The sequence below is a fragment of the Sebastes umbrosus genome, chromosome 18 (assembly GCF_015220745.1).
Source record: "Sebastes umbrosus isolate fSebUmb1 chromosome 18, fSebUmb1.pri, whole genome shotgun sequence".
NCBI lineage: Eukaryota > Metazoa > Chordata > Actinopteri > Perciformes > Sebastidae > Sebastes > Sebastes umbrosus.
The window spans coordinates 3,448,386-3,475,744 of NC_051286.1; the positions used below are offsets into that span (position 1 = coordinate 3,448,386).

The following is a 27,359-nucleotide window of genomic DNA, read 5'->3' on the forward strand; positions in this document are numbered from 1 at the left end:
TATATTTCTACTTCCAGAGTTTCTTTATTCTCTCAGCGATGTTTTCTTTTTTCAGTACATCATTATATTTGACCTCATAGTTAAAATACACAAAGTACACACGTTCATTTACAACAAAAATACACAATAAAAACACTAAAAACAGTTAAAACTGTATTAAAGCTGGTTGAAGTTGAAATGATTTCATACTTTACAGGAATGTGAACGTTCATATTTACATTCATACAGACGGATATAAAAACACACAAACATCTAAAAGCTATAACTTTAGTTTTTTACAATATGAACACGAGACGCTCGATGTTATGAAATGTATTCTAACGATCAGTGATCAATTAAAAAAATAGTTTCATCTCAGTGATGCTTTTTTTTCATCAATGATAATTTAACCGGTTTAACTGATCACTAATATTGGTTATTGATTTCTGTAACATTGATTCATCTCAGTAGAGCTGCCTCGATCTCGGACGGAGAGCTTATACGCTGGAAGTCAAAAGGTCAGCAAGACGAAGCTAGAAGACTTCCTCTTCCTCCGCCTCACAGCCGTAATCTGGAAAACACAAATCAATCAAACAATCAATCAAATATCAAATATTTTCACTAGTTTACCTCGCTGTCAGACAGCCCTTTCTGACGGGGAACTGAAGCCGTTATATCGCTGTCTTCAAACACACCAGACTCCATTCACAAAAACACTAATTTAAGCTCTCAGAACACAGGAGTTGCTGGTCTACCCAACTTAATCTCTGATCTGTGTCTATGACCTCTCCTTCCTCTGGGTTTTCAGAATAAAAGCCTGGACTTACCTCCTACGAGCTGCAGAGCGCTGACACACTCCCCCTCCCCCTCTGCCTCCATCTCCACCTCCTCTTCCTCCTCCTCCTCCTCCATCACCACCACCACAGGGGCTGGAGCAGCGGGGGTGGAGCTGGTGTCTGGTTCAGGGACAGGAGTCGCTTCAGATGCACTTTCTGTCTTTGCATCTGTTGTCATGGTGACGGTGGTTTCTGCCTGAGAGGTGAAACACATCGAGTTTAGAATAAGATATGCATGATGTATATAATGATATGTTTTATATAATATATGTATGTATATATATAATATGTACGTATAGTGAGTGGGAGCAGGTGTGACAGGTATGAGTCAGGTATGGTCGCTCACCTGGACGGCTGTTTTCTTCTTCTTTGATGTGGCGGATAGGAGGAGTCGCACCCTGAAAACATAAACAACAACATATTCTCATGATCGATTTATCTGTTGATTATTTTCTCAATCAATCGATTGATCATGTGGTCTATAAGTACCTCTTCCCCATGATGGTGGCGGTAGCGGCCAGGTCTCGGTTTGCATCGCTGGTCTTCTTGCGTCGGCGGCGGTTGAGTCGTTTCCGTGTGGCGGCGGAGGCGTCTGGCGTGTCGGAGGCCGCTCTGCTGGGACTGCTGCCCCCCCCACTTCCTGTCCCTCTGCTGTTCAGGTCTCTGAGGACGTCGTAGTTGATCTTACTGGAGATCTTCTTCTTCTCCAACATCCTCTCTATCGCCTCGCCCGCCGTCGACGCCTGGATCTGCTCCTTCTTCTTCTTGGACTTTTTCGGCTGGAGGCAGACAGAATGTAACCTTATTTATTTAACTTTATTTACTAGTAAACATTTGAACGCAGGACTTTTACTATTTATAGTTTTACTTCAGATAGTTTTACTACTATTAATAGTTTTACGACTATAAATAGTTTTACTATTAATAGTTAATAGTTTTACTATTAATGGTTAGTAATCCAGTCTTGATCTTCGATGAGCCCAGGACAGCCCCTGGACTCCAGGCTGGGAGACCCTGTTCACTCACCTTCTCTTTATACGTCCCTTGTTCTTTCTCTTTCTTGATCTTCTCTTCTTTCTCTGAAAAAACAAACACTCAAAATCACAAATCAATAACACAAATGATGATGAAGACGATGAAGATGATGAAGAGCCTCCGCTGACCTTTCTGCTCTTTCAGGTATTCTGCGTTCTGTTTCATCCACAGCTCCGTCTTCACCTCGACCTCCCGATCATTCAGGATGTACTGCAGCAGAAAATAAACAGTTAGTTTATTCAGTAATATAAATAACTAAAGAGATTCAGTAAATATCTGAACAGATCAATACAGCAGTGATTGATAAACTGACCTTATCAATCTCCAGATCATCGATATCGTTCAGGTCCAGCTCTCCACTCTCCGACTGATCGTCTGTAAAAACACCACAAACAACAGCAGACCATCAGAATAAACAGGTTTACCACCTGTCCGTGAGTCCGTGACGAGGTCATGATGATGTAATACGTACCGTCTGGTTGCTCGCCTGTTGCGGGCTCGTTGAAGGTCTGGAAGGTCTGTTGGAGGCTCAGGCTGGCGGCGCTCGGCAGCTTTCCCAGGATGACAGCCAGAGGGGCGGCCTGACGCTGAGGCCCCGCCCCGTCCTTGTCTGGCCCCGCCTCCTGCTCGTCATCTGTCTTCTTGTCAATCCCGTCCTCCTCCTGGATCACCTGACACAGGAAGTTCTGTGTCAGGTGTTGGGCGGCGGCTTGGAGCTCGGCATCTTCGATCTCTGGCACCTCGGGTTCAGAGGTCGAGGACAAAACCTCAACGTCCTCGGGGTCTGAAAACCAGGAAGTAAAGAGTTCTGAAATGTTTCGGATGTGGAGATAGACTCCGCTGACTAAGATCAGTACAGACCGATTTCTTTGGCGTAGGCGGCGTAGATTCCTCTCAGCTTAGGTCGGCTCTTTTCCAGCTCAGTCTCAATCTCGTCTTTGTAGCAGCTGATCTCTCCTGACAGGACATGACAGGACATGACAGGACATGACAGGACGAAAACATTAGTCCGTTAAAGTGTGTGTGCTTTCTGAAGTGTCCTAAATGATCCCTTTAGTGCCCTCTGAAGTGTCCTAATTAGTTCCCCTAGTGCCCTCTGAAGTGTCCTAATTGGTTCCCCTAGTGCCCTCTGAAGTGTCCTAATTAGTTCCCCGAGTGCCCTCTGAATTGTCCTAAATGATCCCTTTAGTGCCCTCAGAAGTGTCCTAATTGGTTCCCCTAGTGCCCTCTGAAGTGTCCTAATTGGGTCCTTTAGTGCCCTCTGGAGTGTCATAAATGAATCCTTGGGCAGAGTTAGGAACTGACCTTCGACCTCATCCAGCTTCCTGGCCAGCTCGTGTTCTAGCTGCAGAAGAAGAGGACAGTAAAGATGATTGGTTGGGTCATTGATCATTGGTGAACTCATCGGTCAGCAGCTAATCAGAGACAGAGGGATCTACCTGCTGCATCTTGGTTTTTTGCTGTGAGGCGGTGAAGGACGGTGGATCACATTCCTGCTCCAGATCTACCTTCATGAACTCATCGATGGTCAGATGACTGGTGGGCGTTTCCTCAAACTCTGTTAATCTGTAGGGAGGGAGAGAGGATGCTGTAATCTACTGGGATCTACTGCAATCCACTGGGATCTACTGCAATCCACTGGGATCTACTGTAGTCCATTGGGATCTACTGTAGTCCACTTGGATCTACTGCAATCTAGGATCTACTGTAGTCCACTGGGATCTACTGTGGACCACTGGGATCTACTGTAGTCCATTGGGATCTACTGTAGTCCACTTGGATCTACTGCAATCTAGGATCTACTGTAGTCCACTAGGATCTACTTCTGGAATCTACTGTAGTCCACTGGGATCTACTGTAGTCCACTGGGATCTCCTGCAATCCACTGTGATCTACTACTGGAATCTACTGTAGTCCACTGGGATCTACTGTAGTCCACTGGGATCTACTGTAGACCACTGGGATCTACTGTAGACATCTGGGATCTACTGTAGTCACTGGGATCTACTGTAGACCACTGGGATCTACTGCAATCCACTGGGATATACTGCAATCCACTGGGATATACTGTAGACCACTGGGATCTACTGCAATCCACTGGGATCTATTGCAATCCACTGGGATCTCCTACAATCCACTAGGATCTACTGTCATCTTAAGTGATCTACTGTAATTCGTTCTCACCTCTTCCTCAGAGTGGTCTGGCAGACCTTCACCACACTGATCACATCCTTCACCGTACGACGAAACTTATGCATCCGAGCTGCTACCAGAAGAGCTGAGGAGGAGGAGGAGGAGGATGAGAAGGATGAGAAGAGGAAGATGAGGAGGAAGAGGAGAGGAGGAAGACACGGTAGAAAACATTGAAATCAACTGGCATGCGTTTTTTCTCTTAAAATTACGACTTTAATCTCAGAGAATATCAGAGTTTTTTTTCTTGTACATATTTCCGACTGTTTGTTGTTGTCATGGTAACGGCGGCCATGTTGTACCTGCTCCACAGAGTCCGGACGGTCGGCGTCCCGTGTGCATCCAGTCCCTCTTCATCCTCTGAACGAGACGAAGAGCCGTCATGGAAACCTCGTGAGTCTTCACCCCGAACTCCAACATGTGAGCAAACCGAGGGATGTACAGGCAAGGGTCTGAGGAAGAGGAGGAGGAGAACAGAGGAGGAGGAGGGGGAGAGAGGAAGAAAGAGGAGGAGAAGAAGAGAGGAGAGAGAGAGAGAGGAGGAGGAGGAGAGAGAGGAGGAGGAGGAGAGAGAGGAGGAGAGATGGAGGAGGAGGAGAGAAAAGAGAGTGAGAGAGGAGGAGGAGGAGGAGAGAGAGAGGAGGAGGAGGAGGAGAGAGAGGAGGAGGAGGAGAGAGAGGAGGAGAGATGGAGGAGGAGAAGAGAAAAGAGAGTGAGAGAGGAGGAGAGAGAGGAGAGAGAGGAGGAGGAGAGAGAGAGAAAAAGAGAGAGGAGAGAGGAGAAGAGAGAGGAGGAGAGAGAGAGGAGAGGATGAAAAGAAAGAGAGGAGAGAGAGAGAGGAGGAGCAGAGAGAGGAGAGGAGGAGGAGAGAGAGGAGGAGCAGAGAGAAGGGGGAGAGGAGAGGAGGAGGAGGAGAGGAGGAGGATATTTACATAAACATATAAATAAAGGTATAAACTTCTATTGGAAGTAAATCAAGATGTGAATATTTCTGTGACCTTCTGATAATTAATGAAACCTGGTTCCAGACTCCAGGTAGACTACCACCTGGCCCCATGGTCCTCTGCTCTCCTCTGTCACCATAGTAACCGTCTCCTCCTGCTCTCCCTGTTTCCCGCGCTCTGTCTCCCTCTAGAGGAGCAGCAGCTGGGTGAAGGAGAGGATGTAGCAGCAGGAGGATCTAAGATGGCGACCGGAGAAACAAACAGCAGCTGCTGTCTGAGGATTCAACGGTAAAAACAACCGACACACCGGGACTCTGTCCGTCTGTCCGCCGGGAGGAGACGATGAGCGGGGCCGCGCTGCGACACGCTGAACGGTGAGGACACAACGACACCCGGTGATTATTGATTATTGATCACCTCTCTGTTACTGAGTCAGTCTGGACCGTTATGTTATTATACTGGAGCTGTGCGTCACCTAGAGTACTACATTAATACTCTGATAATACTCCTACTGGGACATTAGAGGGTTACGGTGGTGTGTTTGTATATTATAATGTATATATGTGATTATAGGATGCCTATAGGCTGGAATCAACCAGACAGACAGGCTGGAATACATGCAGAGCTGAGGTATATATATATATTATGATATATATATGATATATATATATATATTATATATATAATATGATATATATATATATAATATCATATTATATATTCATATTATAAATAAAAAAAGAAAATTTGAAGGTTTTCGGGTTCAAACGATGTAATTTTAGCCTATTAATCTTTTAAAGGTCCCATATCGTGCTCATTTTCAGGTTCACACTTGTATTTTGTGTTTCTACTAGAACATGTTTACATGATTTAATGTTAAAAAAACACTTTATTTTCCTCGTACTGTCTGCCTGAATATACCTGTATTTACTCTCTGTCACAAACGCTCCGTTTTAGTGCATTTCAATGGAATTGCGTTGCTAGGCAACAGCTTGGGTCCATGTTTACTTCCTGTCAGCTGATGTCATTTACATACACTACAACAGGAAATGAACTGGGACACATTTAGAATGTTTATGTTTAAAGCCGTGTAAGGGTCTAAATATTGTATATTTGTGACATCACAAATGGAGAGAAACGGCACAACTACTGAATACGGGCTGTGTATATTTCTGTCACATTCATCTCTCATTTATTATACATATATGTTACATATTATATAGTTAATGTATTGTGTATATAGCTGCAACGATTAGTCACTTCATTGATTAGCTGAGTGACAGAAAACTAATCGACTAATTGTTTCAGTCATTTTTTCAGGTTAATGTCAAAATATTTTCTGGTTCCAGCGTCTGAATTGTGCTGATTTCCTTTTCACTATTACTACTATAATGTTGAACATTTCATTGACTAAATAACGTACAGATTAATGAATGGCATGAATATAAGGGTGCTTCAGGTACGGACTGAACGATATCATGTGCTGGACTTTAATCTGTTGCATAATCGGGATTATAATCAGATTAATCTCCGACTCCCTGACAGGAAACAGTCATCATGCTGTGAGGTCGCGACCTCATTGGCTCTGTGACGAGGGAGGAGGAGGAGGAGGTGGAGGAGGAGAAGATGGCGGCTGAACTTTTCTCCACCAGCCTCCCTCACAGTAACGAGGTGGAGGTGAAGAAGAGTTTCATCCAGCCCAATGAACCGGAGCCGCCGGCTGAAAACACCAACGAAGAAGACGACGTCCAGCCCAACAACAATGACAGAGAGGACGGAGACAGCTGGCAAGAAGCACAGCCCACGCTCAGAGAGAGGTACTACTCTGCACCACACCATGCTCTGCTCTCATTGGACAGCAGAAACACAATACTCTGCTCTGATTGGACAGCAGCAACACAATACTCTGCTCTGATTGGACAGCAGCAACACAATACTCTGCTCTGATTGGACAGCAGAAACACAATACTCTGCTCTGATTGGACAGCAGCAACACAATACTCTGCTCTGATTGGACAGCAGCAACACAATACTCTGCTCTGATTGGACAGCAGGAAAACTATAATTATATATATTATATTGTAGTATTTAATCCAATATAACAGTGTGACAGAGGGAAACATTACTGATGATGGAGGAAGTAAAATATAATAAATAATCTACATATTTAGGATATAGTTTATATAGTTATAACCCATAATAACTGAAGAATGAGTGAACATTTAGCGAGTGGCTCGTTTAAAGATGTTCCTGTCCAAGTTTTCTCCTGTTAATGAGTTTTATCTGAGGAGTAAACACTTTGTTGTTGTTGTTTTCTCCTGTTAACGGGTTTTATCTAAGGAGTAAACACTTTGTAAACACTTTGTTGTTGTTGTTGTTTTCCCTCAGGAACGCTCTGATGTTCAACAACGAGCAAATGGCTGATGCTCACTTCATCGTCGGTCCTCCAGGAGAGACTCAGAAAGTTCCTGCTCATAAGGTGAGTGCTCTGGGCCTCACGTTGTCATCTGATCTCATCTTCAGTGGACCTCTGTATCTACTTCCTGTCGTGTGATTGGTTCCCTGTCTCGGTGTTTCAGTACGTCCTGGCGGTGGGCAGCTCCGTGTTTGGAGCCATGTTTTACGGAGATCTGGCTGAGGGTCAATCTGAGATCCACATCCCTGACGTGGAGCCAGCCGCTTTCCTCATACTGTTGAAGTGAGTCTGGTCTGGAGACGAGTTCACGTGTCCACAAGTTTATCTTCTGAAAGACGATGAAATTCAACTATGGTAGTTCCTCAACTAGCCCTGTGGGTAGTCACCAAGTCACCAGACCTCTTATCATCACCTATTTCCTGTGAGGACAGGCTGATCTACTTCACTGTGCCACGTTCTGGTGTGACCAGGCCTTTCCAGTGCTCCTTGGAAAGAACTCAAGGGTCCAGTAGGCAGTCCCAGAGGTCCTGGATGTTGGTTCCAGGAGTTACTAAATGAAACCGGGATCCTTGAGGTAGTTTCAGGGTACTTGATGTTCTTCCAGTTCTTAAGGAGGTTCTAGACATTACATTCTTTGGGTAGATGCTTTTGTCTAAAGAGACCTACCTACCTCAAGGACCCTTGGATGTATGAACAGGACAGGAGTAGCCAGGGATAGAACCACCAACCTTACGAATAACGGACTCACTCTACCACCTGACCTCCAGCTACCCCTCCCGTAGTCCTTTGGAAAGTGTTTGAGGAAGGGCCAGGGTTCTAGGTGGGAGTCTCAGTGGTCCCCGTAGTACCCTAAAGAGGATTCCAGTGGTCCTGGATGGGATCCAGGTGCTGAAGGGATCAATAACTTACCAGACAATGTATGTGTGACGTATGTTGTCCCTGACACATGTCCTGATCCCGCTGTGTGCTCTGTCTCAGGTACATGTACAGTGATGAGATCGAGTTGGAGGCTGACACCGTGCTCGCCACGCTCTACGCTGCTAAGAAGTATATCGTTCCTGCTCTGGCGAGGGCCTGCGTCACCTTCCTGGAGACGAGTCTGGAGGCGAAGAATGCCTGCGTGCTGCTGTCTCAGAGCCGGCTGTTTGAGGAGCCAGAGCTGACGCAGCGCTGCTGGGAGGTGATCGACGCTCAGGCCGAGCTTGCTCTGCTATCTGAAGGCTTCTGTGAGATCGACCTGCCCACGCTGGAGATCATCCTGCAGAGAGAATCCCTCAACATCAGCGAGGTCGTGATCTTCCAAGCCGTGCTGAACTGGGCGGCGGCTGAGTGCAGACGTCAGGGCCTGTCTGTAAACCCCAGGAACCAGCGGGCGGTGCTGGGTAAGGCTCTGTACCTGGTCCGGATCCCCTCCATGACGTTGCAGGAGTTTGCAGACGGGGCGGCGCAGTCGGACGTCCTGATGCTGAAAGAGACTCATGATGTTTTCCTGTGGTTCACTGCCTCAAGCAAACCCAGACTGGAGTTCCCTCTGGTGAAGCGGGCCGGACTGGCGCCGCTCAGGTGCCACCGCTTCCAGTCCTCGGCCTACCGCAGCAACCAGTGGCGCTACAGGGGGCGCTGCGACAGCATCCAGTTCGCAGTGGATCGGCGGATCTTCATGGCCGGACTCGGTCTGTACGGGTCAAGCGGCGGGAAGGCCGAGTACAGCGTGAAGATTGAACTGAAGAGGCAGGGAACCGTTCAGGCCCAGAACCTCACCAAATTCCTGTCGGATGGATCAAGCAGCACCTTCCCTGTGTGGTTTGAACACCCGGTCCAGGTGGAACCGGACACCTTCTACACGGTCAGCGCCGTCCTGGACGGAAACGAGCTGAGTTACTTTGGTCAGGAGGGGATGACCGAGGTGCAATGTGAGAAAGTGACCTTCCAGTTTCAGTGTTCATCAGACAGCACCAACGGCACCGGTGTGCAGGGGGGGCAGATCCCTGAACTGGTCTTCTACTGCTGAACCAGAACCTGACGAACTCAAGGCCTTTCATCAGTCAGAAAACATGTTGGAGTGAGACAGGAGCTCTGATTCTGACGGACAGTCCAGGTGGAACTGGAAGCTGATTGCACGGTTGAGGTGGAACTGGAAGCTGATTGGTTTGTCTGTGCTTCTTAAAGGAAATGATGAATGAACATTAAAGTTTATGTGACTGAAACTGAAAACGTGTTGCTGCTTCTTTGTGGTGAAGTCCTGCTGAAGGTGTTTGTGGAGGAAATGTTTGATGTTGTAGTTTCCCACAGCTGCCACTAGAGAGCAGGATTGAGCCTTTAAAACTGTCGACCTTGTAGTTGACAGGGGTTCATGGGATGTAGTTGAAATGTAGTTCTACATGCACTTTGAAAACCCTTTTCCTGCAGCTCCTGAGGATTTACATCTAATAATTTACATATTTTACATGATATTGTTGGTTTATATTTTCTATTTAAAATCCATTTGAACCAAAACTCTGATTCAGACAGCCCTTTCTGACGGGGAACTGGGCTGTCTTCAAAGAAACCAGACTCCATTCACAAAAACAGTAATTTAACCTCTCAGAACACGGGAGTTGCTGGTCTACCGCTGCATCCATCGTTAGTTTGTTTGTGTTATTGTGTGACTTTGGTGAATCCAAACAACCCTCACCCTGTTACTTTCTAATATTTGTGTGTGTGTGTGTGTGTGTGTGTGTGTGTGTGTACTATAAAAATGTCTGACAGTTTAAATACATAAAGTGTAGTTTTACAGTAAATAGTACTGTCTTTACTGGTGGATGTACAGGGTCTTTACTGGTGGATGTACAGGATCTTTACTGGTGGATGTACAGGGTCATTACTGGTGGATGTAAAGTGAATAAATAAAGTTCTCACCGATGGCGGGAGCGTTGATGCAGAGCTCCCGAGCCAACAGCAGAAAGGTTTTTCCCAGGATGTAAACGTTCACCTGAACACATGAAACTAAAAGTTAGAGCTGGAGTTTATATATATAAATATATAAAAAAACAATCTGTCTCTGCTGGTCTGAGGTCAGTCCTACCTGCAGCAGGTCACTCAGGTCCAGCAACATGTCTGAAACACAGTTCAGGAAAACACAACTTCTGGTGGGTCCAGACTGACACCATTAAACTCAAACCTTCAAACAAAGCGTGTCAGTGTGTGTGTATCAGTGGTTGCTAGGATACGTGGCGTCCCCTCGGTGCGACACACCAGGTAGAGGCACGCGGCGATGACGTGCTCCGTCTTGCGTCCTCGCGTCAGGTGTTTACTGACGACCATCTTGAAGAAGTTGAAGGCCGTGTCCAAACAGTGCTGGTTGAGCTGCAGCTGGCTGCCCAGCTGTTGGATCTGACGCTTACCTGGAGACACACAAAGGGTTAATCAGTGGAAACATGAAGGTTACGTCAGGACATCATGATGATGATGATGATGATGATGATGATGAAGGTACTCACCGCCCTGCAGGGTCTGGGCTCTGGACTCTTTCCCAACACTGGTGTGAAAACCAGACCCAAGAAGGGGGGCCTTAACTGGACCTGCAGACACAAAACACCAGACTCCAGTCAGCATCTGAGATCATTTAATCAGGCTCACTGCCAGAGTCCACATCTGGTTGATATGAGTTACATCACTTCAGTTTTCCCTGAATCATTTAGCCTAATAAATAATTTCTAATGTTCAAAAGACACCATAATGATATTCTGGGTTATTAAAATAATTCATTCACAATCAGAATATAAATAAATACAGATGTGAATAATATAAAGGCAGAGAGAGAAACCAGTACCGGTGAGAGCCTCCAGCTGTAATCACACTCAACCAGCATCAGCTTTGACTGGCACTGCTGTTACCATGACAACCAGGTGATTAGCTCACCTGGCTGCAGAGGGGAAGCTTTTCCTCCACAGAGACACACAGGAGAGACTGTCAGACAGTTTCTGCAGCTTCAACATGAAAACTGCTGCTTTCATCATTGGGTGAGTTCAAATAATCTCACCTGGACAGGTAACAAACCTAATCTCACCTGAACAGGTAACCAAACTAATCTCACCTGAACAGGTAACAAAACTAATCTCACTTGAACAGGTAACAAAACTAATCTTACCTGAACAGGTAATAACTCACTACTTTTTTTCCTAGACTCATCTTTATCTGCTGCAAATTCACAGAAGAAACTACAGCTGAAGGTGAACTGGAAGGTAAACTGTTTTTACTGGTTTATCTACTGGTGGGTGTACAGGGTCTTTACTGGTGGATGTACAGTGTCTACTGGTGGATGTACAGGGTCTTTACTGGTGGATGTACAGTGTCTCTACTGGTGGCTGTACAGGGTCTTTACTGGTGAATGTACAGTGTCTTTACTGGTGGATGTACAGGGTCTTTACTGGTGGATGTACAGTGTCTACTGGTGGATGTACAGGGTCTTTACTGGTGGATGTACAGTGTCTCTACTGGTGGCTGTACAGGGTCTTTACTGGTGGATGTACAGTGTCTTTACTGGTGGATGTACAGGGTCTTTACTGGTGGATGTACAGTGTCTACTGGTGGATGTACAGGGTCTTTACTGGTGGATGTACAGTGTCTCTACTGGTGGCTGTACAGGGTCTTTACTGGTGAATGTACAGGTCTTTACTGGTGGATGTACAGTGTCTACTGGTGGATGTACAGGGTCTTTACTGGTGGATGTGCAGTGTCTCTACTGGTGGGTGTACAGGGTCTTTACTGGTGAATGTACAGGTCTTTACTGGTGGATGTACAGTGTCTACTGGTGGATGTACAGGGTCTTTACTGGTGGATGTACAGTGTCTTTACTGGTGGATGTACAGGGTCTTTACTGGTGGCTGTACAGGGTCTTTACTGGTGGATGTACAGGGTCTTTACTGGTGGATGTACAGGCTCTTTACTGGTGGATTTACTGAGTTGTAATATAAGAAACCTGTATTATATATTTCTTGGGGACCTTTGATCTGCTGAATGATCTCCATGTTTTAAGACTAATTGGTCGTAGCCGTCGTAGAAGTTCAGATTTTCTGTCTTGTCAGGTTTGGTGGATACTGCTGTTCAGACGGAGTGTCGGGATCGTTACCTGTGGATCCACGTGACCTCAGCACAGACGCCTCGCTTCGAGGCTGTAGGTCAGTTCTTCATGTTGACACCTCTGTAGTCCTCATTACCAAAGTACACCTGTCCGACTACCTGTCCTGTAACGTTAGTCCTAAACTTGACGCCGGCACATGTTCACTCCATCCATGTAGATGGAAACGGCGTCCACTCCATCAGCGAGCAGCTTGCCTCGCGCTGCGGTTACACCGTCAGCACCTTCAAGATGGACGGCTTCACCACCTTCAGAGCTTCATACTACTCGTGCTTCACCCACAACCAGGTAGCTCCACCTCTCCATAATCCTGACCCACAACCAGGTAGTTCCACCTCTCCATAACCCTGATCCAGACTGACGCAGTTTCTGTTTTCCAGGATGACGAGGTGTTCACCTTCAGCTTTAACGTGATAGTGAGTGATGCTGGTGGAACGTGGACCAGTCGGCCTGTTTCTGCAGTCTGTTCTGGTCTGATCTGGACTCACAGAGAGATCATCTGTGAGGAGGACTACATGGAGGTCAGAACACCTACTACTACTACTACTGCTTAAACTGATCTGTCCTGAGACTGATTTGGTTTCAAGGCTGGTTTCATGATGTTGACCAGGTGAACGTGAACAGAGAGTCTTCATGTGGAGGTCAGCGGGGGGAGAGTGGAGAGATGTGGGAGGCTGCCTTCTCTCAGGTAAAATTACACCAGCACAAACACAAATCAACACTACTGATCTCTGAGGACAGGAGCATTTTTTTGGTACTTTCAAGTCCCATGTGACAGTTTTTACAGTAAAATATTAACTTTTATCCAAATCTAAAGTCCTTTATATGTGGCCCCTCTTCAAGTCAATTATATTTATATAGCCCAATATCACAAATTTGCCTCATGGGGCTTTACGAACTGTCTTCCTGAATGGTTCCTCCTTCCATCCAAACTTAGTCACCCATCACCCAATATTAAGGAATCTGCTTGTATCGGGTGAAAACCAGTACCCGGGATGGCACAGTCATGCTTCCTTCAGCTGAGGTCAATGGATGCAATTTGATTTCATTCATCTCAAACTTTAATTTCAAAATCTTTTGTTATGATGAACAAAACTAACAAAACAGACCCAAGTTATCCTTTGAGTACTTTGTTTTTAAGGTTTTGACATGTTTGGTTTGTGTTGTTCAGGCGCAGAGGACGGCGAGTTCTGTCTGGCAGCTGATGCTCCTGCAGAGTGATGGACAGGTTTCCTCCATGTCCATCAGTGAAGCCCAGAGGCGGGGCTACAGCCTGACCACCACCGCCCGCAGGGTGGTGCTTCGTTCTCAGTACAAACAGCCCCACGCTGAGCTGACGATGGTGGGTAACCATATAGGCAGACAAGAACCAATCAAAGGTCCAGAGCCCTAGCAGATTTATTAATGAAATGTTTATCGTCAGGTGGCTGGTGTCCCCGTGGAGGTTGTCCGGGTTTCTCTGTTCTTTAAGCAGAAGCTGGTGGTGTTGATGATCGATGTTTCCATGGCCTGCACTGTCAGTAAGTTCTCTCATACAAACACACCTGAACTGGAAGCTGGTTTCTGTCCAATGAATAAATGGTGCTGGCAGTGATTCTGTTCATCTCCCGTCAGATTCGGGTTCTTTCGACGGCGCCCGGCTGCTCTGGGACATCCCCCGGGTCATGACCCCTCTGGTTGGGGAGGGAGCAGGTTTTAAAAGTCAGAACTTCAGTCTGGGGGTGGAGGGGGTTCTGCTGGACAAACCCATCACCGCAGCAAGAGGATTCAGTCTGGTCCAACAAGGACATCTGGTCCAGATCGGGGTTCCTTTTGGGGCAGAAGGCGGCTACAGGAAGGTACAGTCGGTCCCATCCAAACTTCAGACAGGGACAAGGTTTTAACAAACACAAATTGCAAGTCCAAGTTTTCTTCTGAGCAACAAATACGTGCAAAACGAGGACTGATGTCACGCTACACAAGCAGATGACATCAGCAGATTCAGTTTCTTCTTCTCTGCAGAGTTTGGTGGTGAATAACATGTACAAGGAGACATACGTGATCTTCCTGCTGTACGAACATGTCTTCGCTGTGCTGTATGAAGACGGCAGCAGCATCGACACAAGACACCGAATGCTCCGAGTGCTCGACACACCGCTGCTCTGCCGTCCACCCTTCGACCTTGACCGTAAGTCTCCCAATTTGCAGACCACTTACAGACAACCTGCGATCCTGGTTTTCAGACCAGGCTTGGGTCCCTTCTGTGTGGAGTTTGCATGTTATGTTACATGTTAGCGTGGGTTTTCTCCGGGTTCTCCGGTTTCCTCCTAAAGTCCAAAGACATGCAGTTTAGGTTAATTGTTGACTCTAAATTGTCCGTAGATGTGAGCGTGAATGGTTGTCTGTCTCTATGTGTCAGCCCTGTGATAGTCTGGCAACCTCTCCAGGGTGTACCCCGCCTTCGCCCAATGTCAGCTGGGCTCGGCTCCAGCCCCCCCGCCACCCTGAACAGGATGGATGGATATATCAAAGTCTTGTGTCTGGACATCTTCTCTCCTGACTTGTTTCTTCCTGTAGAGACTATGAGTGACCACAGGGTTTTCAGCGTCTACCTGGGAAACATTCCTGCTGATGTCATGTTGGAGGAAGTGCGGATCAACGGGAAGCAGCTGATGATGTCAGACAGCGCTGAGCGGGGCTACAGCATCAGTCCTGTTACTCACATCAATGGCAGCCAAGCCTACAAGCTCTGGCTGCCCTTCGAGGATACCGTCGTCCACCGGATGGTGAGGGCTACATACAGAACCTGTATCCCCCCGCTTTAGGTTTAGCATTCACCAGGATTTAGCCGGTTTAGCTTGGCTGAGTTAACCTTGATCTTTGTCTGGATTTGGGCTGGCTGCGGTCTAGTTTTAGCAAGTTTTCGGGCCTGCAAATGCCTCATTTTGGAATTAATTTTTGTACCGGTTTAGCCAACATATTGGCTTTCTGAACCGTCTGCCTGAAGGCAACACCTTAAATTCTTGGTTCAGAGTGTGTGTTGGGGTGACGTGGCACACCGGACCCTTCTCACAAAAATAAAGTCAAATTTTAGAACAGTTGAAGCCGCTTTGTTGCCACCTGTCTGTTTTTTCTCACAGTACCTGGGTCAAGGTGTGATGCAGTACTCCATAGATATAAACTTCACTTTAACCATCATGCCCCAGAGAGACTCCTACTACCACCACACGTTCATCACAGCACAAGTATTAAACACATGTAAGTACATTTGTTCCTACTCTCTGCTCTAGTCTTTCACTGGTCTACAGTAACACCCGATTTCTCCTTTAAAGTCCCTCCAGAGATTACAGCTCAGTGTTCAGACGGAGGAATCACCTTCAGCGTGGGCAGACCGCCTCGAGCTGAGAGTCTCTGGGAGGTGGGTGTTGACCACGAGCCTCTGACATCACAGCTCGCAAACCAAAGAGGGTACCACCTCCACAACGACACCCAAAGGACCACCCTGGAAGTCCCTGTGTTCTCTGTCGGATACACCTATGAAGTAAGTGTCCATGATGCAGGGGGGTCCTCTATTGTTAGGTAGTGCTGAATATATATGGGAAACTCATCCTGAAGTTGTTACTATTTGGTGCCGAGTAGTATCAGGAGACTGTTTGATCCCAGATGGAGTAAACATTCATCAGAATCATCAGAAACAGTCAATACTCCATTATAAGAGAAACATATCTGATTTCAGTCATCTTTTTTTCCCAGGACATCAACCTGTCAAACTTTTATGGAACATTTGAGCTTCTTCTAAGAGACTCCAAAACTCTGGAGGTCCAGACATCAACCTCCAAACGCTGCCTCTTCAAAACAGAGGACATGATAGGTAACCTCCAACCCCTTCTTCCAGTTCAGTTTAGATGGTCAACCTGCCGTCAGCCAAGCCAGTCCAAGACCAAACTCAGTAATGTCAGGGTTCAAATGGGGTCAAGACTATTTAAAACTGGACTTAAATGAGGGGTGATGCTGAGATTCAATAGGCTCAAGACCAAGTCGAGACTATGTCATCTACACGCTCTACACCCTCCTGATTTGACCCTGATTTGTCCGGTCCCTGAGTCGACTAGACCCCTTACATCGACCCTGATTGGTTGCCTCCCAGAGTCAGATACAGTCTTAACATTGCTCCTCTGTTGTGTATCAGTCTGTTCTGCAGATGGGACCATGACGGTGGTGACGACTCCGACCTCCACCTGGCCTACAGTGCAGCCTGAAAGAACCACTCTGCTGGACCCCACCTGTGGACCCAAACAGGCCGATGGATCCAGAGTCCTGTTTGAGTTCAAGATGGACTCCTGTGGGACCAGAGCCATGGTACCACGTGAAAATACTGAAAAATGTTTTGCCAAAAAACCTCTTTGTAAGAAAGGAGAGCTTACCAGGAGCACCACACCACAGAATTAGCGGTGAAACCATTCGCCGATCATTGTTCTGACGTTGTCAATCGTTCAAATAATGAAAGGAGGTTATATGCGCTTCAACCGTTTAACAAGGAATAGTAAGCCTGTCCCATGCTCACAGAATAGGGCAATCTTGTCTTCATCAGTTTCAAGCTTTGACTCTGATGAAGATGCAGTTGGCGCCGAAACGTTAGTCTTCTAATAAAGCTGATGGCCTTAAATCTGTGTGCTCCAGTGTGCTTTGGACCTGGTCTCTGAAGTCTCTCCTGTTACAATCCTTCAAGTAATTTGGTTTTAAAACACTAAAAATTCACTAGTTCCATCTCATTTCTGAAAAGCAGGAGAGGACCAAGTAAACAAGATGACCGTGTGTTTGGAGTATTCAGATGTGTAAATTTAAAGGTGTAGTAAAGATTTGTAACTGAGGATGTTTCACAGGTTGGGGACTCATACGTGGCTTATGAAAACGAAATCTTCCATGACAGACAGCTGATTGCAGACGGACCAAACGTCATCTCCAGAGAATCTCAGTTCAAGTAACGAAAACACATGTGAACCCTTCATAACCCTGGTAGTGCCCGATTCTCCCTTAGAGGACTTGGCCTGTAATCAATACCTAAAACAAAACTTCAAACCCTCAAAAGTAAAAGACTATTGATAAAGAAATGTGTTTGATTTTTGAACAGGTTGACAGTGAGGTGCTTCTACCCACTAAGTGGAGTCAACAGACTGTCTGTGGACAGGATCTTGAGATCAGAGACTCCTGGATTGGGTTCCATCAAAGTCTTCGAGAGCCTTAAAGGTTAGGAGTTATCAACGATCCAAATCCAGTTTAGTTTGAATTACAGAATCTTAAAATCTCTATTTTCCAGCAGATTCATCAAATAAACTCCCCGCCAAAGACTGTTTGCATCAGGTATCTGGAAATGTGGTCAACATCCCGACTACCCAGGTCCACCAAACCACAGCGGCAGGGGGAGTCCTGCCTCACTCCAGCATCAGGCCTCGGCCCAAACCTGGACCCAGCCACTTCATCACAGTTCCAGGAGGACACAACAAGCTGTTCTTCACTTCCCAAAACCTCCAAAGTTTTCCAAACTTTAATCTTTCTCCTCCTCCTGAGGGTCAAACCACCAGTACCCAGCAAGTCCCTCTGCAGGTTTCATCTCCTCCTCTTCATCCCATGTCCCAGACACAGGACCAACATGTATTCGGATCTCCAACTGATGTCAATCTTCCAAACGTCCCTCCCAGATATGACCAGTTACCGGACAACAGCATCCAGCTGTCAAACCTCCACACACTGAGCTACAACTTTGTAGAAGCGAGAGGTGAAAATTCAGAACTAACTGATGAAAACCAAGCCTCTGGCTTGAGTTCATCCAGCAGGATTCCTGATTCTCCAGTTGTGGAACAGTTTGAAAGTGACTGGCGAAACTCCGTTCAGACTCCAACACTTCAGGTTCCTAATAGTTTAGGTGATAATGTTTGGCGCTCTGGCCTAACATGGGACCAGCCCCCTCTTAACCGAAATGGTATCATTAAGCCAAATGAAGACCTGCAGAATCTTAAAGTTGATCTTTCTCCTGGTACGCAAGATCTGACCCAGCAACATGAGACCAGTCTGGATTTGAGCCTTAACAGGCCCTCAGGTGGTGGGATGGAAATGGCTGAAGAGATACCTGGATACAAGTCTCAACGTCACAATGATCCTTCTCAAACCTCTCCGCTTCACCCGGTCTTTCAACCACGAGCTCAGTCCAGCCCAGACCACATTGGCAGCAGTGAACTACTCCTGCCTGGCAAGGATAAGAAATATGTCCTTGCTAATACCAAAAGCATCACATCCAAAAATACTGCATCCAACTTGTCTGGAGACACACAGGGGTCTATCAGCACTGAACTGACATCTACTGCATCCAGCCAAGTCAACCAAAACCTGGATAGACCAGGTAAAATTGAAAGGAGGAACACTGAGATGGTTCAGTCCAGGGTGCAGAACATCCGAGTCAAACCTCTGAGCAAATTTCTTTCTTCTGGGCATCAGCTCAACCAGAAACCTGTTATCCAACAAGCAAACTCACAAATCTCTAATCCCTCCCAGTATGCCACTGGTCTGACAGCTGTCAGCAGTGATGGGAACCGCAGGATGTCCCAACAGCTTCCTGAACGCAGAGGTTCAAATATAAGAGAGGAACATGTGCCGGAGAGAACAGGTTTCTCAACACTGAGGCAGGAACAAGGTATTCATGGTGTCCAAGTCAAATCAGATCAATCTGCAGTCATCCACCTCACAGATATGTTCCCAGACCAGCGAGAACACCAACAAAAGCTGGTCCATCTGTACCCAAACCAGCCAGAACACCAGCAGAAACAAGTCCATCTCTACCCAAACCAGCCAGAACACCAGCAGAAAATGGTCCATCCATCCCCAAACCAGCAAGAACAACAGCATAAACTGGTCCAATCAGTGGCTGAGACAGGAAACAGTGGACACCAGGAATCTCCTCTGAGAAATTTCCCTCAACCAACAGGTATAAAAAAAATATGCCGACTTAAAAGTAAAGATCCTGGTCACTGTGAAATAACTAAATCTTTATTTTTCCACTCGTCCCCAACATCAGGCGTATCTCACATCAGAGTCAAACTTGTTCCCAGTCTCCCAGGAAGACTCCAAACCCACGATGTACCCAAACTGCAGAACCTCCAGAACCCCACCACTCAGTTTGACACCAGAGGAGCGACGAGCAGGACGTCCTACCTCAGCGTCACCCCACAGAACATCCAAAACACTCTTGTTGACATTGGAGAATATCAACTGAACAATCCCAACAGAAACAAGGACCTGAATCCCACTGCAAGGCGAGCTGGGTTTACTGGTTCCCACACGGATCCTAATGGTTCTGGTGGTTCAGACCTGAAAATCCACACCATGTCTGACTGCGGCGGTCAGTATGGAGCCAGTGTTCACCAAGGAATCATGAGAGGTACACAAAACGGATCTTCATTCATTATTCTTTTGGCCTGATAGCTACAGGGCCTCACTGCTTCTTCAAATTAAAGCAATCAACAAATATAGGAAAGTAATGAACTGTGTGTTTTCAGTTTATATTGCATTACATTACATTTTTCAAACTTTTTTGAAATACTTTTGCAATACCATAACTTATCTAAAGACAGAATAAGAAAAATAAGTACATTTAGTTGACCTTAGTTCATCTGAACGATGCATTATGAAACTGAATTAATCCAGTTCTGATGGCTGTCTTTAAACTGATCAGATGATAGAAGTCTTTAATTATTCTGGTGGCACAGATTCCTCACAGGTGATGATCATGATGATGATTTCACTGAATGTAAATAATCAATAATATTGAACTGTTATCTGTCTGGATCTTTATTAGTTTGAACTGGTTTGTATCAGAGGTTGCATCAGTTTAGTGCTACTGTTGTTGTTTCTGAGGGTGTCAACATGTTTTTGTCCTCCTCTCAGGTAAACAGATCAGCTGATGAAGAACAGAAACAAACTGTTGTGATCAAACGCTGTCTGCAGAATCTGATTGAATAAAGATTCAGTTTGTTCACATTCAGTTGTTTGAGTTTGATGCTCTGTTGCTGCCAGCGATCAACCTCTGGGTCTGAGAAGTGAGGCCAATCCTTAAGTATCTTAAACCTGCATTCTCTCTAACAGCCAGCAGGGGGCGACTCCTCTGGTTGCAAAAATAAGTCTGATTGTATAGAAGTCTATGAGAAAATGAGCCTACTTCTCACTTGATTTATTACCTCAGTAAACATGAGTTTATGATCTCAATCGCTAGTTTCAAGTCTTCTTCAATAAAGCATGATGTTCATATAGTAAATTATGGTCCCATTTAGAGTCAAATAGACCATAAAGCAGGACATGGCTATCTTGTGATTGACAGGTCACTATCATGGCGTTGTCTGGTCTGGGGGTTGTCCATGTTTTCGTCGTACAACTTTAACCCTTTCAAAGTGTGTTTTCAGTTCATCAAAGTTAATTATAACCTTTTTGGTTGCCTGAAAAGGTCTGATTCAGCGTTCGGTTGTACTGAGCTCCACCCACTTGTGTCACTTCTGGTTGCAAAAAACCAAGATGGCAACGGCCAAAATGCCAAACTCAAGGCTTCAAATGGGTAGTCCACAAACCAATGGGTGACGTCACGGCAACTACATCCACTTCTTATATACAGTCTATGTTTGCTGCTCAAAACAGGTTCCTGTTAAACCATCATGTGGTCTCCTAAACATCTCTGATATTTAAAGTGTAATCACCTAACTTTTATTTTCATCGCACACAAGTTTAGAGCCTGCCGTGCTGTTATATGTACAGCACAAATACAAGCCTATTGTTAAAAATAGCAATTATTTTCTATAAATTAATCATATTGGTGAGAAAGTAGTTGTTCAGCTCTGTGCTGGACTGCAGTCTAACTGAGAAATTTCATATCTTTCAGACTTTCCTCTTATTTTTGCTTTGTTCCTGTGAATAAGGACACAAAATTAAAATGGCGCAATTTTGTATGGAGTTTGGTTGGAGCTGCTTTTGTATCTCGTTCTAAAAGCTAAACTGTCAACTGTAGTGACTTCATAGAACCCAAAATATTCCTTTAAACTATTGGTAGTCCTGTACAGAGAGCGTGCTGTGCTAAATTCCATTCAGAAATATGACGGTTTAGTGTTTCAGTGCTTAAAATGTTTGTGTCTCACCATCAGCAGAGACAAACTGTCCCACAGCAGACGAAACTCCTCCACTTCCCTCCACAAACTGAACCTCCGAGACGATGATGTTGTCCTCGAGAACCGAACCACAGCTGGTGCACACCGCACTGCCCCGGGCCTGATCCACATCTATGTCTGACCCCCCACAGGTCTTGCACACCCTGGAGCTCATGGTGGAGGTCAGAGGTCAACACAGCCTGGAGGTCAGAGAGGAGGAGGTCAGCTGTTAGCAGAGTGTGGCTCTAATGTTTACCATTTTCAAACCGTTCATCCAGATAAATTAGTTATGATTTACAGTGTTCATGTACTTCTAAACGGCTATACTATTACTAGGATACTATTACTATTTGCACATTTTTATAAAAAAAAAGGTCATGCAGAGAAAAAAGTAAATATAAATAAAATATATGTGCAGGTATGGTAGAAACCCACTACAAGCTTATCTAAAAAAGACTTGTCTAAAAGAAAATAAATAGATAAATAAATAAATAATAGATAATAATAATAATAATAATACTAAATAATAATACAATAATAATAATATTAATAGATAAAAGACACAGTAACTTTATATAATAAATTGATTAATCAATTTATTATATAAAGTTAATGTGTCTTCAGTACTTCATCAACTGTATACACTAGTTTATATGTGGAGGAAGTTTATGCAAAATATTACAATATTTTATCTATTATTATTATTGTATTATTTATTATTATTATTATTATTATTATTATCTATTATTTATTATTATCTATTATTTATTTATTTTTTCTTTTAGATGAGTTTTTTTTGATAAGCCTGTAGTGGGTTTCTACCATACCTGCACATGTAATTTATTTACATTTACTTTAAGGTAAATAAACAGGCTTTCCAACCATGTAAAATACAATACCAATTAGCATTGTAACAACAGAGAAATAATCCACCAAACATAAGTTTCCAAACTTTTTTTCCCAGTTTAATCAATTTATTATGTAAAGTTAATGTGTCTTCAGTACTTCATCAACTGTATACACTAGTTTAGATGTGGAGGAAGTTTATGCAAAATATTACAATATTTTATCTATTATTATTATTATTATTATTATTATTATTGTATTATTTATTATCTATTATTTATTATTATCTATTATTTACTCTTTTAGATGAGTTTTTTTTATAAGCCTGTAGTGGGTTTCTACCATACCTGCACATGTATGTTATTTATATTTACTTTTTCTCTGTTTATGAACTAAAGAAAATAACCGTTAAATACAGTTTCAGTTTAATAAACGAGTTATAACTGAACTCACCAACAATAGAGTCCAGTTAGTAGGATTCAGTTTGGCGGTTAGAAACACCCTGGAGCCGTTACTTCACCGGTAAAATCCATTTTTATTCTCCCGTTTGACCAAACTAAAGACACATATTTAGCTGTTCATTTAAACAGCTAGCTAATCATTTAAATAACTGATTATTGATCAGTAAAACTGATCAGTATTTGGAGCAGGATGGTTTGTTTTCTTCCTGTGACGCAGTTCATTAACGTCACTGTATCCGGAGTTTACGCGGGGGAGTTTTTTTTCATTAAACTGTTGGTACTGGAAATTAAATGTTATTGTTTTGTATTATAGTTATAAAATACAGAATATATTGACATTATTGTTGCATAATATGATAAAACAGACTTGATTTTATTTTATAACCGGGACCGGTCACCCCCACACACCCGGCTAAATAGTTCCACCCGGCGTCTTGTGATGACGTCTCGTATTCGAGCGGGTATCTCGTGTGTAAAAGTTGTTCAGGCAGAAAATAAACAGATTTATTTATAAATAAAAGCAGTTTTCTGACTTTGAGACTTTCTCTGTGACTGAAAGCTGCGATGTCCTCAGCGGGGAGATGGACTGGGACCAGCTGGAGCTCAACCCGAGGATCATAACAGCCGTGAGGAGAGGTAACAGAGCCGCTGCACCAGACTTCATTCAGAAATATCACACTTTAATATTGAATCCCTGAGTATCAAATGTAGAGACATCATAGAATATAAATTAACATGTTGCCCTGAGCTACATATATTAGTAGTGCAATCGGCCAACACTGTATATACATAAGTCCTAAAGCGTCGTTGGTAGACAGACTTAAAACTGTATGATTTATGAGGAGTTCTGTCTTGTTCTGAATGTTGAACTGTAGTGACGTAATGAACAGGTGGCTGTGTATAAACAGAGCTCCATTCAGATAAAGCACTATTTAATGTTGTATCGTTTATCGTCAAATGTAATACCTTATAGAACATAACTTAACACATTGTCCTGAACTAGATGTTTTACTAGTACTATCGGCGTATACTTTATTAGCTTAAATGTCTATTTGTAGAGATTATATTCACAATTTTTAATTTAAAGTGTCAACCTTTCAGATTTCAGGCCTGGTTGATTTACAATTTCTATTTAAGTGAAAACAGTGGAATTGAGCGTATTCCTATTCCTATTCCTTGGTATTCCTATTATTATTCCTGGGTATTCCTATTTCTGGGTATTCATATTCCTACTCCTGGGTATTCCTATTGCTGGGTATTCCTATTCCTATTCCTTGGTATTCCTATTATTATTCCTGGGTATTCCTATTTCTGGGTATTCATATTCCTACTCCTGGGTATTCCTATTCCTGGGTATTCCTATTCCTGGGTATTCCTATTGCTGGGTATTCCTATTCCTATTCCTGGGTATTCCTATTGCTGGGTATTCCTATTATTATTACTGGGTATTCCTACTCCTGGGTATTCCTATTGCTGGGTATTCCTATTGCTGGGTATTCCTATTATTATTCCTGGGTATTCCTATTGCTGGGTATTCCTATTGCTGGGTATTCCTATTCCTTGCTATTCCTATTATTATTCCTGGCTATTCCTATTCCTATTGCTGGGTATTCCTATTCCTATTCCTGGGTATTCCTATTCCTATTGCTGGGTATTCCTATTCCTATTCCTGGGTATTTCTATTCCTATTGCTGGGTATTCCTATATGTTGGCCACGTTAAAACGGTCAGATTTTGTACGGAGTTTGGTTGGAGCTTCCCCTGTAGTTTGTCCTCTGTGGCGTTTGACTTAAATCATTTTGCTTGTTTTTTGTTATTGATTATTATTCTTGTTGTTACCATGGTTACCTTGTTGTTTTCTCCCTTCAGCTAAACTGAAGTCCGTCAGGGACGTGTTGTGTCTTTCTGGTCCGGACCTGCAGAGACTCACCGGTCTGTCCCGCTCTGATGTCCAGCAGCTGCTCACCGCCGCCGCCACCATCTGCAGACGACACCCTCCAATCCCAGGTCAGATCAGTAATGATGCATTCTGATTGGACGTCACAGAGTGATGTCACAGCGTGCATTAACCTGTGTGTTTCTGTGTTTGCAGCCCTCCAGCTCCATCGTGAAGAGTGTCGCAGGTTCGAGTCCGGCCCCAGACTCAGCGTTGGATGTCCCATACTGGATGAGCTGCTGAGGGGGGGTCTACCCGTGGGGGGCATCACCGAGCTGTCAGGAGAGAGCGGAGCGGGAAAGACTCAGCTGGCTCTGCAGCTCTGCCTGTCTGTACAGTACCCAACACAGTACAGAGGACTGAACTCAGGTCAGTGAACACACCACCATCAGTACCCAACACAGTACAGAGGACTGAACTCAGGTCAGTGAGCACACCACCATCAGTACCCAATACAGTACAGAGGACTGAACTCAGGTCAGTGAACACACCATCATTACCCAACACAGTACAGAGGACTGAACTCGTTTTTTCAGTTGTTCGTCTCACGCGTGTCTGACAGAACAGATAGCTTCTGTTTCACATGCTGAGTCAGGATGACCTACACTCAGTGCTGTACCTGAAGGCATCCTGTGTAGACACTGAAGCTGCTGTGCTAACATGCTGCGTTAACTGACAGCCTGTGTAGATGCGTGTTCTGTAACGTGGCGTCTCTCTCTGCAGGAGCGGTGTACATCTGCACCGAGGACTCGTTTCCCATCAAACGACTGCAGCAGCTGATCAGAGATCAGTCCTGTCTGCGCTCTGACGTCCCTCCATCACTGATCAGCAGCCTACAGTTCAGTGACCACATCTACATCGAACACGCCGCTGACCTGGTGAGTCTGACCTCTGACCTCTGATCACTAACTGTTGATAAACTGACAGGAGAGTCTGACCTCTGACTTCTGGTGTTGTGTTTACCTGCAGGACTCCCTGCAAGCGTGTCTGTCTCGCCGCGTCCCCCTGCTGCTCGCTCGGGGTCTGGTCCGGCTCCTGGTGGTGGACTCGGTGGCAGCTCTGTTCAGGTGTGAGTTCCAGGCTTCTGATTGGCTGGAGAGGACCAAACAGCTGCTCAGCTTCTCCTCCAAACTGCACCAGCTGAGCCTGGAGTTCACCACACCTGTCCTCTGTATCAACCAGGTAACACACACCTGTCCTCTGTATCAACCAGGTAACACACACCTGTCCAGTAGGGCTGCTGTCCATTAAATATTTGTGTTTGTGTTTCAGGTGACGGATGTTTTCAGCAGCTCAGATGACACTTTGGGGTAAAATTAATTTAATTAATCTTTCTGAAAAGTGATTAAAAAGACAAATGTGTAGGAAATTTGATTAAACTGGCCTGAAGTAGAAGAAGAAGGAAGAAGTTTGATCCTTCTTCAGGTTTTATTTATTTCACCAACATGTCAGTAAGATTCCTCTTTGAGTTTGTGGATCAAAATTAAATCAGTTTTCAAACCAGAATCTGTTTACAAAGTATTCTGACAGCTGTGGTAGATTTATTTAGATAACTGAGAAATAATTAATATATTAATTTCTTTATTTCTCTCAGCCCACTGTCCTCCAACGTGTCGCCGGCTCTCGGGTTAGCCTGGGCCAATCAGGTGATGGTCCGGCTGATGATGCGGCGTCTCCAGGGAACTGTTGCCCATGGCGACCAGAGCAGCGCCCTCCGCAGGCTGGAAGTGGTGTTCGCTCCTCACCTGGCCCGAAACGGGCGAGACGTCGCCATCTGGAGGGAGGGAGTCCGAGGAGTGACGAGCTCTGACGGAGAAACAAAACACACAGATGTATATAATGAAGTGTGTGAGAGACATTAAAGTATGTAAACTGTATACATAATACAACTCTCCCATTTAAATGTATATAAAACACACAGATGTATATAATGAAGTGTGTGAGAGCTGAGAAGGAGACATTAATGTTTATACATAATACGACTCTCCCATTAAAAAAAATAAATATATATATATATATATATATATATATATATATATATATATATACACATAAATATATATATATACACATATATATATATATACATATACAGTATATATTTTTCTCAAAGCAAAACATTTTTTTTTTTTTATGAATATATGTTTTGTCTTAAAGTAAGGTCGATATCTCACTTAAAAAATACAATAAAAAAATATATATTTTTTTTATATATATAGTTTTATATATATATATTTTTTATATATATATATGTATTTTTTATACATATATGTATAAAAAATATATATATATAAAAATATATGTCAGGTTAATAACACCATGACGTCAGGCTGCTGTCATTGCGCCTGCGCAGTAAATTTGGCCCAAACAGAGAACATTACCGGAAGTCTGAAGAAGCTGCTTTCAAAATAAGAGCGTGTAACTAAACCTGAGCACA

The 27,359-nt window shown here is 44.4% G+C and overlaps 4 protein-coding genes across 6 annotated transcripts; 3 read left to right on the forward strand and 1 right to left on the reverse strand.

The window, feature by feature from the left end:
* Positions 1-23,215, reverse strand: brf1b (BRF1 RNA polymerase III transcription initiation factor subunit b). Its single transcript, XM_037749978.1, has 19 exons — positions 22,980-23,215; positions 21,672-21,880; positions 10,880-10,960; positions 10,610-10,783; positions 10,465-10,496; positions 10,299-10,371; positions 4,343-4,492; positions 4,035-4,128; positions 3,290-3,416; positions 3,156-3,195; positions 2,712-2,807; positions 2,323-2,634; positions 2,164-2,225; positions 1,979-2,060; positions 1,842-1,894; positions 1,305-1,594; positions 1,162-1,213; positions 807-1,011; positions 1-550 (listed from the first exon to the last, which is right to left on the reverse strand). Exons 2-19 carry the CDS (start codon positions 21,853-21,855, stop codon positions 513-515), a joined length of 2,145 nt encoding a protein of 714 aa, XP_037605906.1. The 5' UTR covers positions 21,856-21,880; positions 22,980-23,215; the 3' UTR covers positions 1-512.
* On the forward strand, positions 5,181-9,614 carry btbd6b (BTB (POZ) domain containing 6b). The gene is made up of 5 exons (XM_037749979.1): positions 5,181-5,358; positions 6,530-6,801; positions 7,373-7,463; positions 7,564-7,682; positions 8,379-9,614. Exons 2-5 carry the CDS (start codon positions 6,611-6,613, stop codon positions 9,409-9,411), a joined length of 1,434 nt encoding a protein of 477 aa, XP_037605907.1. The 5' UTR covers positions 5,181-5,358; positions 6,530-6,610; the 3' UTR covers positions 9,412-9,614.
* LOC119476588 lies at positions 11,232-20,529 on the forward strand. Of its 3 annotated transcripts, none has more exons than XM_037749974.1 (20): positions 11,232-11,401; positions 11,565-11,623; positions 12,467-12,559; positions 12,680-12,807; positions 12,900-13,040; positions 13,130-13,207; positions 13,691-13,861; positions 13,943-14,039; positions 14,134-14,357; positions 14,521-14,686; positions 15,076-15,284; positions 15,639-15,756; positions 15,831-16,039; positions 16,252-16,369; positions 16,688-16,857; positions 17,382-17,479; positions 17,630-17,745; positions 17,816-19,477; positions 19,568-19,930; positions 20,437-20,529. In XM_037749974.1, exons 1-20 carry the CDS (start codon positions 11,376-11,378, stop codon positions 20,451-20,453), a joined length of 4,263 nt encoding a protein of 1,420 aa, XP_037605902.1. In that variant the 5' UTR covers positions 11,232-11,375; the 3' UTR covers positions 20,454-20,529. The 3 variants fall into 3 exon arrangements, with proteins under 3 accessions (XP_037605902.1, XP_037605903.1, XP_037605905.1); XM_037749975.1 differs by having other exon boundaries at positions 11,233-11,401; positions 17,819-19,477; XM_037749977.1 differs by having other exon boundaries at positions 11,283-11,429.
* xrcc3 (X-ray repair complementing defective repair in Chinese hamster cells 3) lies at positions 23,008-26,857 on the forward strand. Its single transcript, XM_037749981.1, has 8 exons — positions 23,008-23,048; positions 23,547-23,623; positions 24,856-24,993; positions 25,079-25,291; positions 25,646-25,800; positions 25,892-26,104; positions 26,195-26,232; positions 26,517-26,857. Exons 2-8 carry the CDS (start codon positions 23,569-23,571, stop codon positions 26,782-26,784), a joined length of 1,080 nt encoding a protein of 359 aa, XP_037605909.1. The 5' UTR covers positions 23,008-23,048; positions 23,547-23,568; the 3' UTR covers positions 26,785-26,857.
* The last annotated feature ends 502 nt before the right edge of the window (positions 26,858-27,359 follow it).

Bases quoted from the DNA above. Each gene is read 5' to 3' on its own strand.
- brf1b (XM_037749978.1), bottom strand. From the start codon at position 21,855: ATGAGCTCCAGGGTGTGCAAGACCTGTGGGGGGTCAGACATAGATGTG. The intron at 10,497-10,609 runs GTATCCTAGCAA...ACTGTGTTTCAG, and splicing joins TCGCACCGAGGGGACGCCAC to ACATGTTGCTGGACCTGAGT. The intron at 2,808-3,155 runs GTCAGTTCCTAA...ATGTCCTGTCAG, and splicing joins GAAGCTGGATGAGGTCGAAG to GAGAGATCAGCTGCTACAAA.
- LOC119476588 (XM_037749974.1), top strand. From the start codon at position 11,376: ATGAAAACTGCTGCTTTCATCATTGG. The intron at 14,040-14,133 runs GTAAGTTCTCTC...ATCTCCCGTCAG, and splicing joins TTCCATGGCCTGCACTGTCA to ATTCGGGTTCTTTCGACGGC. The intron at 14,358-14,520 runs GTACAGTCGGTC...TCTTCTCTGCAG, and splicing joins CAGAAGGCGGCTACAGGAAG to AGTTTGGTGGTGAATAACAT.
- xrcc3 (XM_037749981.1), top strand. From the start codon at position 23,569: ATGGACTGGGACCAGCTGGAGCTCAACCCGAGGATCATAACAGCCGTG. The intron at 23,624-24,855 runs GTAACAGAGCCG...TTCTCCCTTCAG, and splicing joins CATAACAGCCGTGAGGAGAG to CTAAACTGAAGTCCGTCAGG. The intron at 25,801-25,891 runs GTGAGTCTGACC...GTTTACCTGCAG, and splicing joins TCGAACACGCCGCTGACCTG to GACTCCCTGCAAGCGTGTCT.
- btbd6b (XM_037749979.1), top strand. From the start codon at position 6,611: ATGGCGGCTGAACTTTTCTCCACCAGCCTCCCTCACAGTAACGAGGTG. The intron at 7,464-7,563 runs GTGAGTGCTCTG...TCGGTGTTTCAG, and splicing joins AGAAAGTTCCTGCTCATAAG to TACGTCCTGGCGGTGGGCAG. The intron at 7,683-8,378 runs GTGAGTCTGGTC...GCTCTGTCTCAG, and splicing joins GCTTTCCTCATACTGTTGAA to GTACATGTACAGTGATGAGA.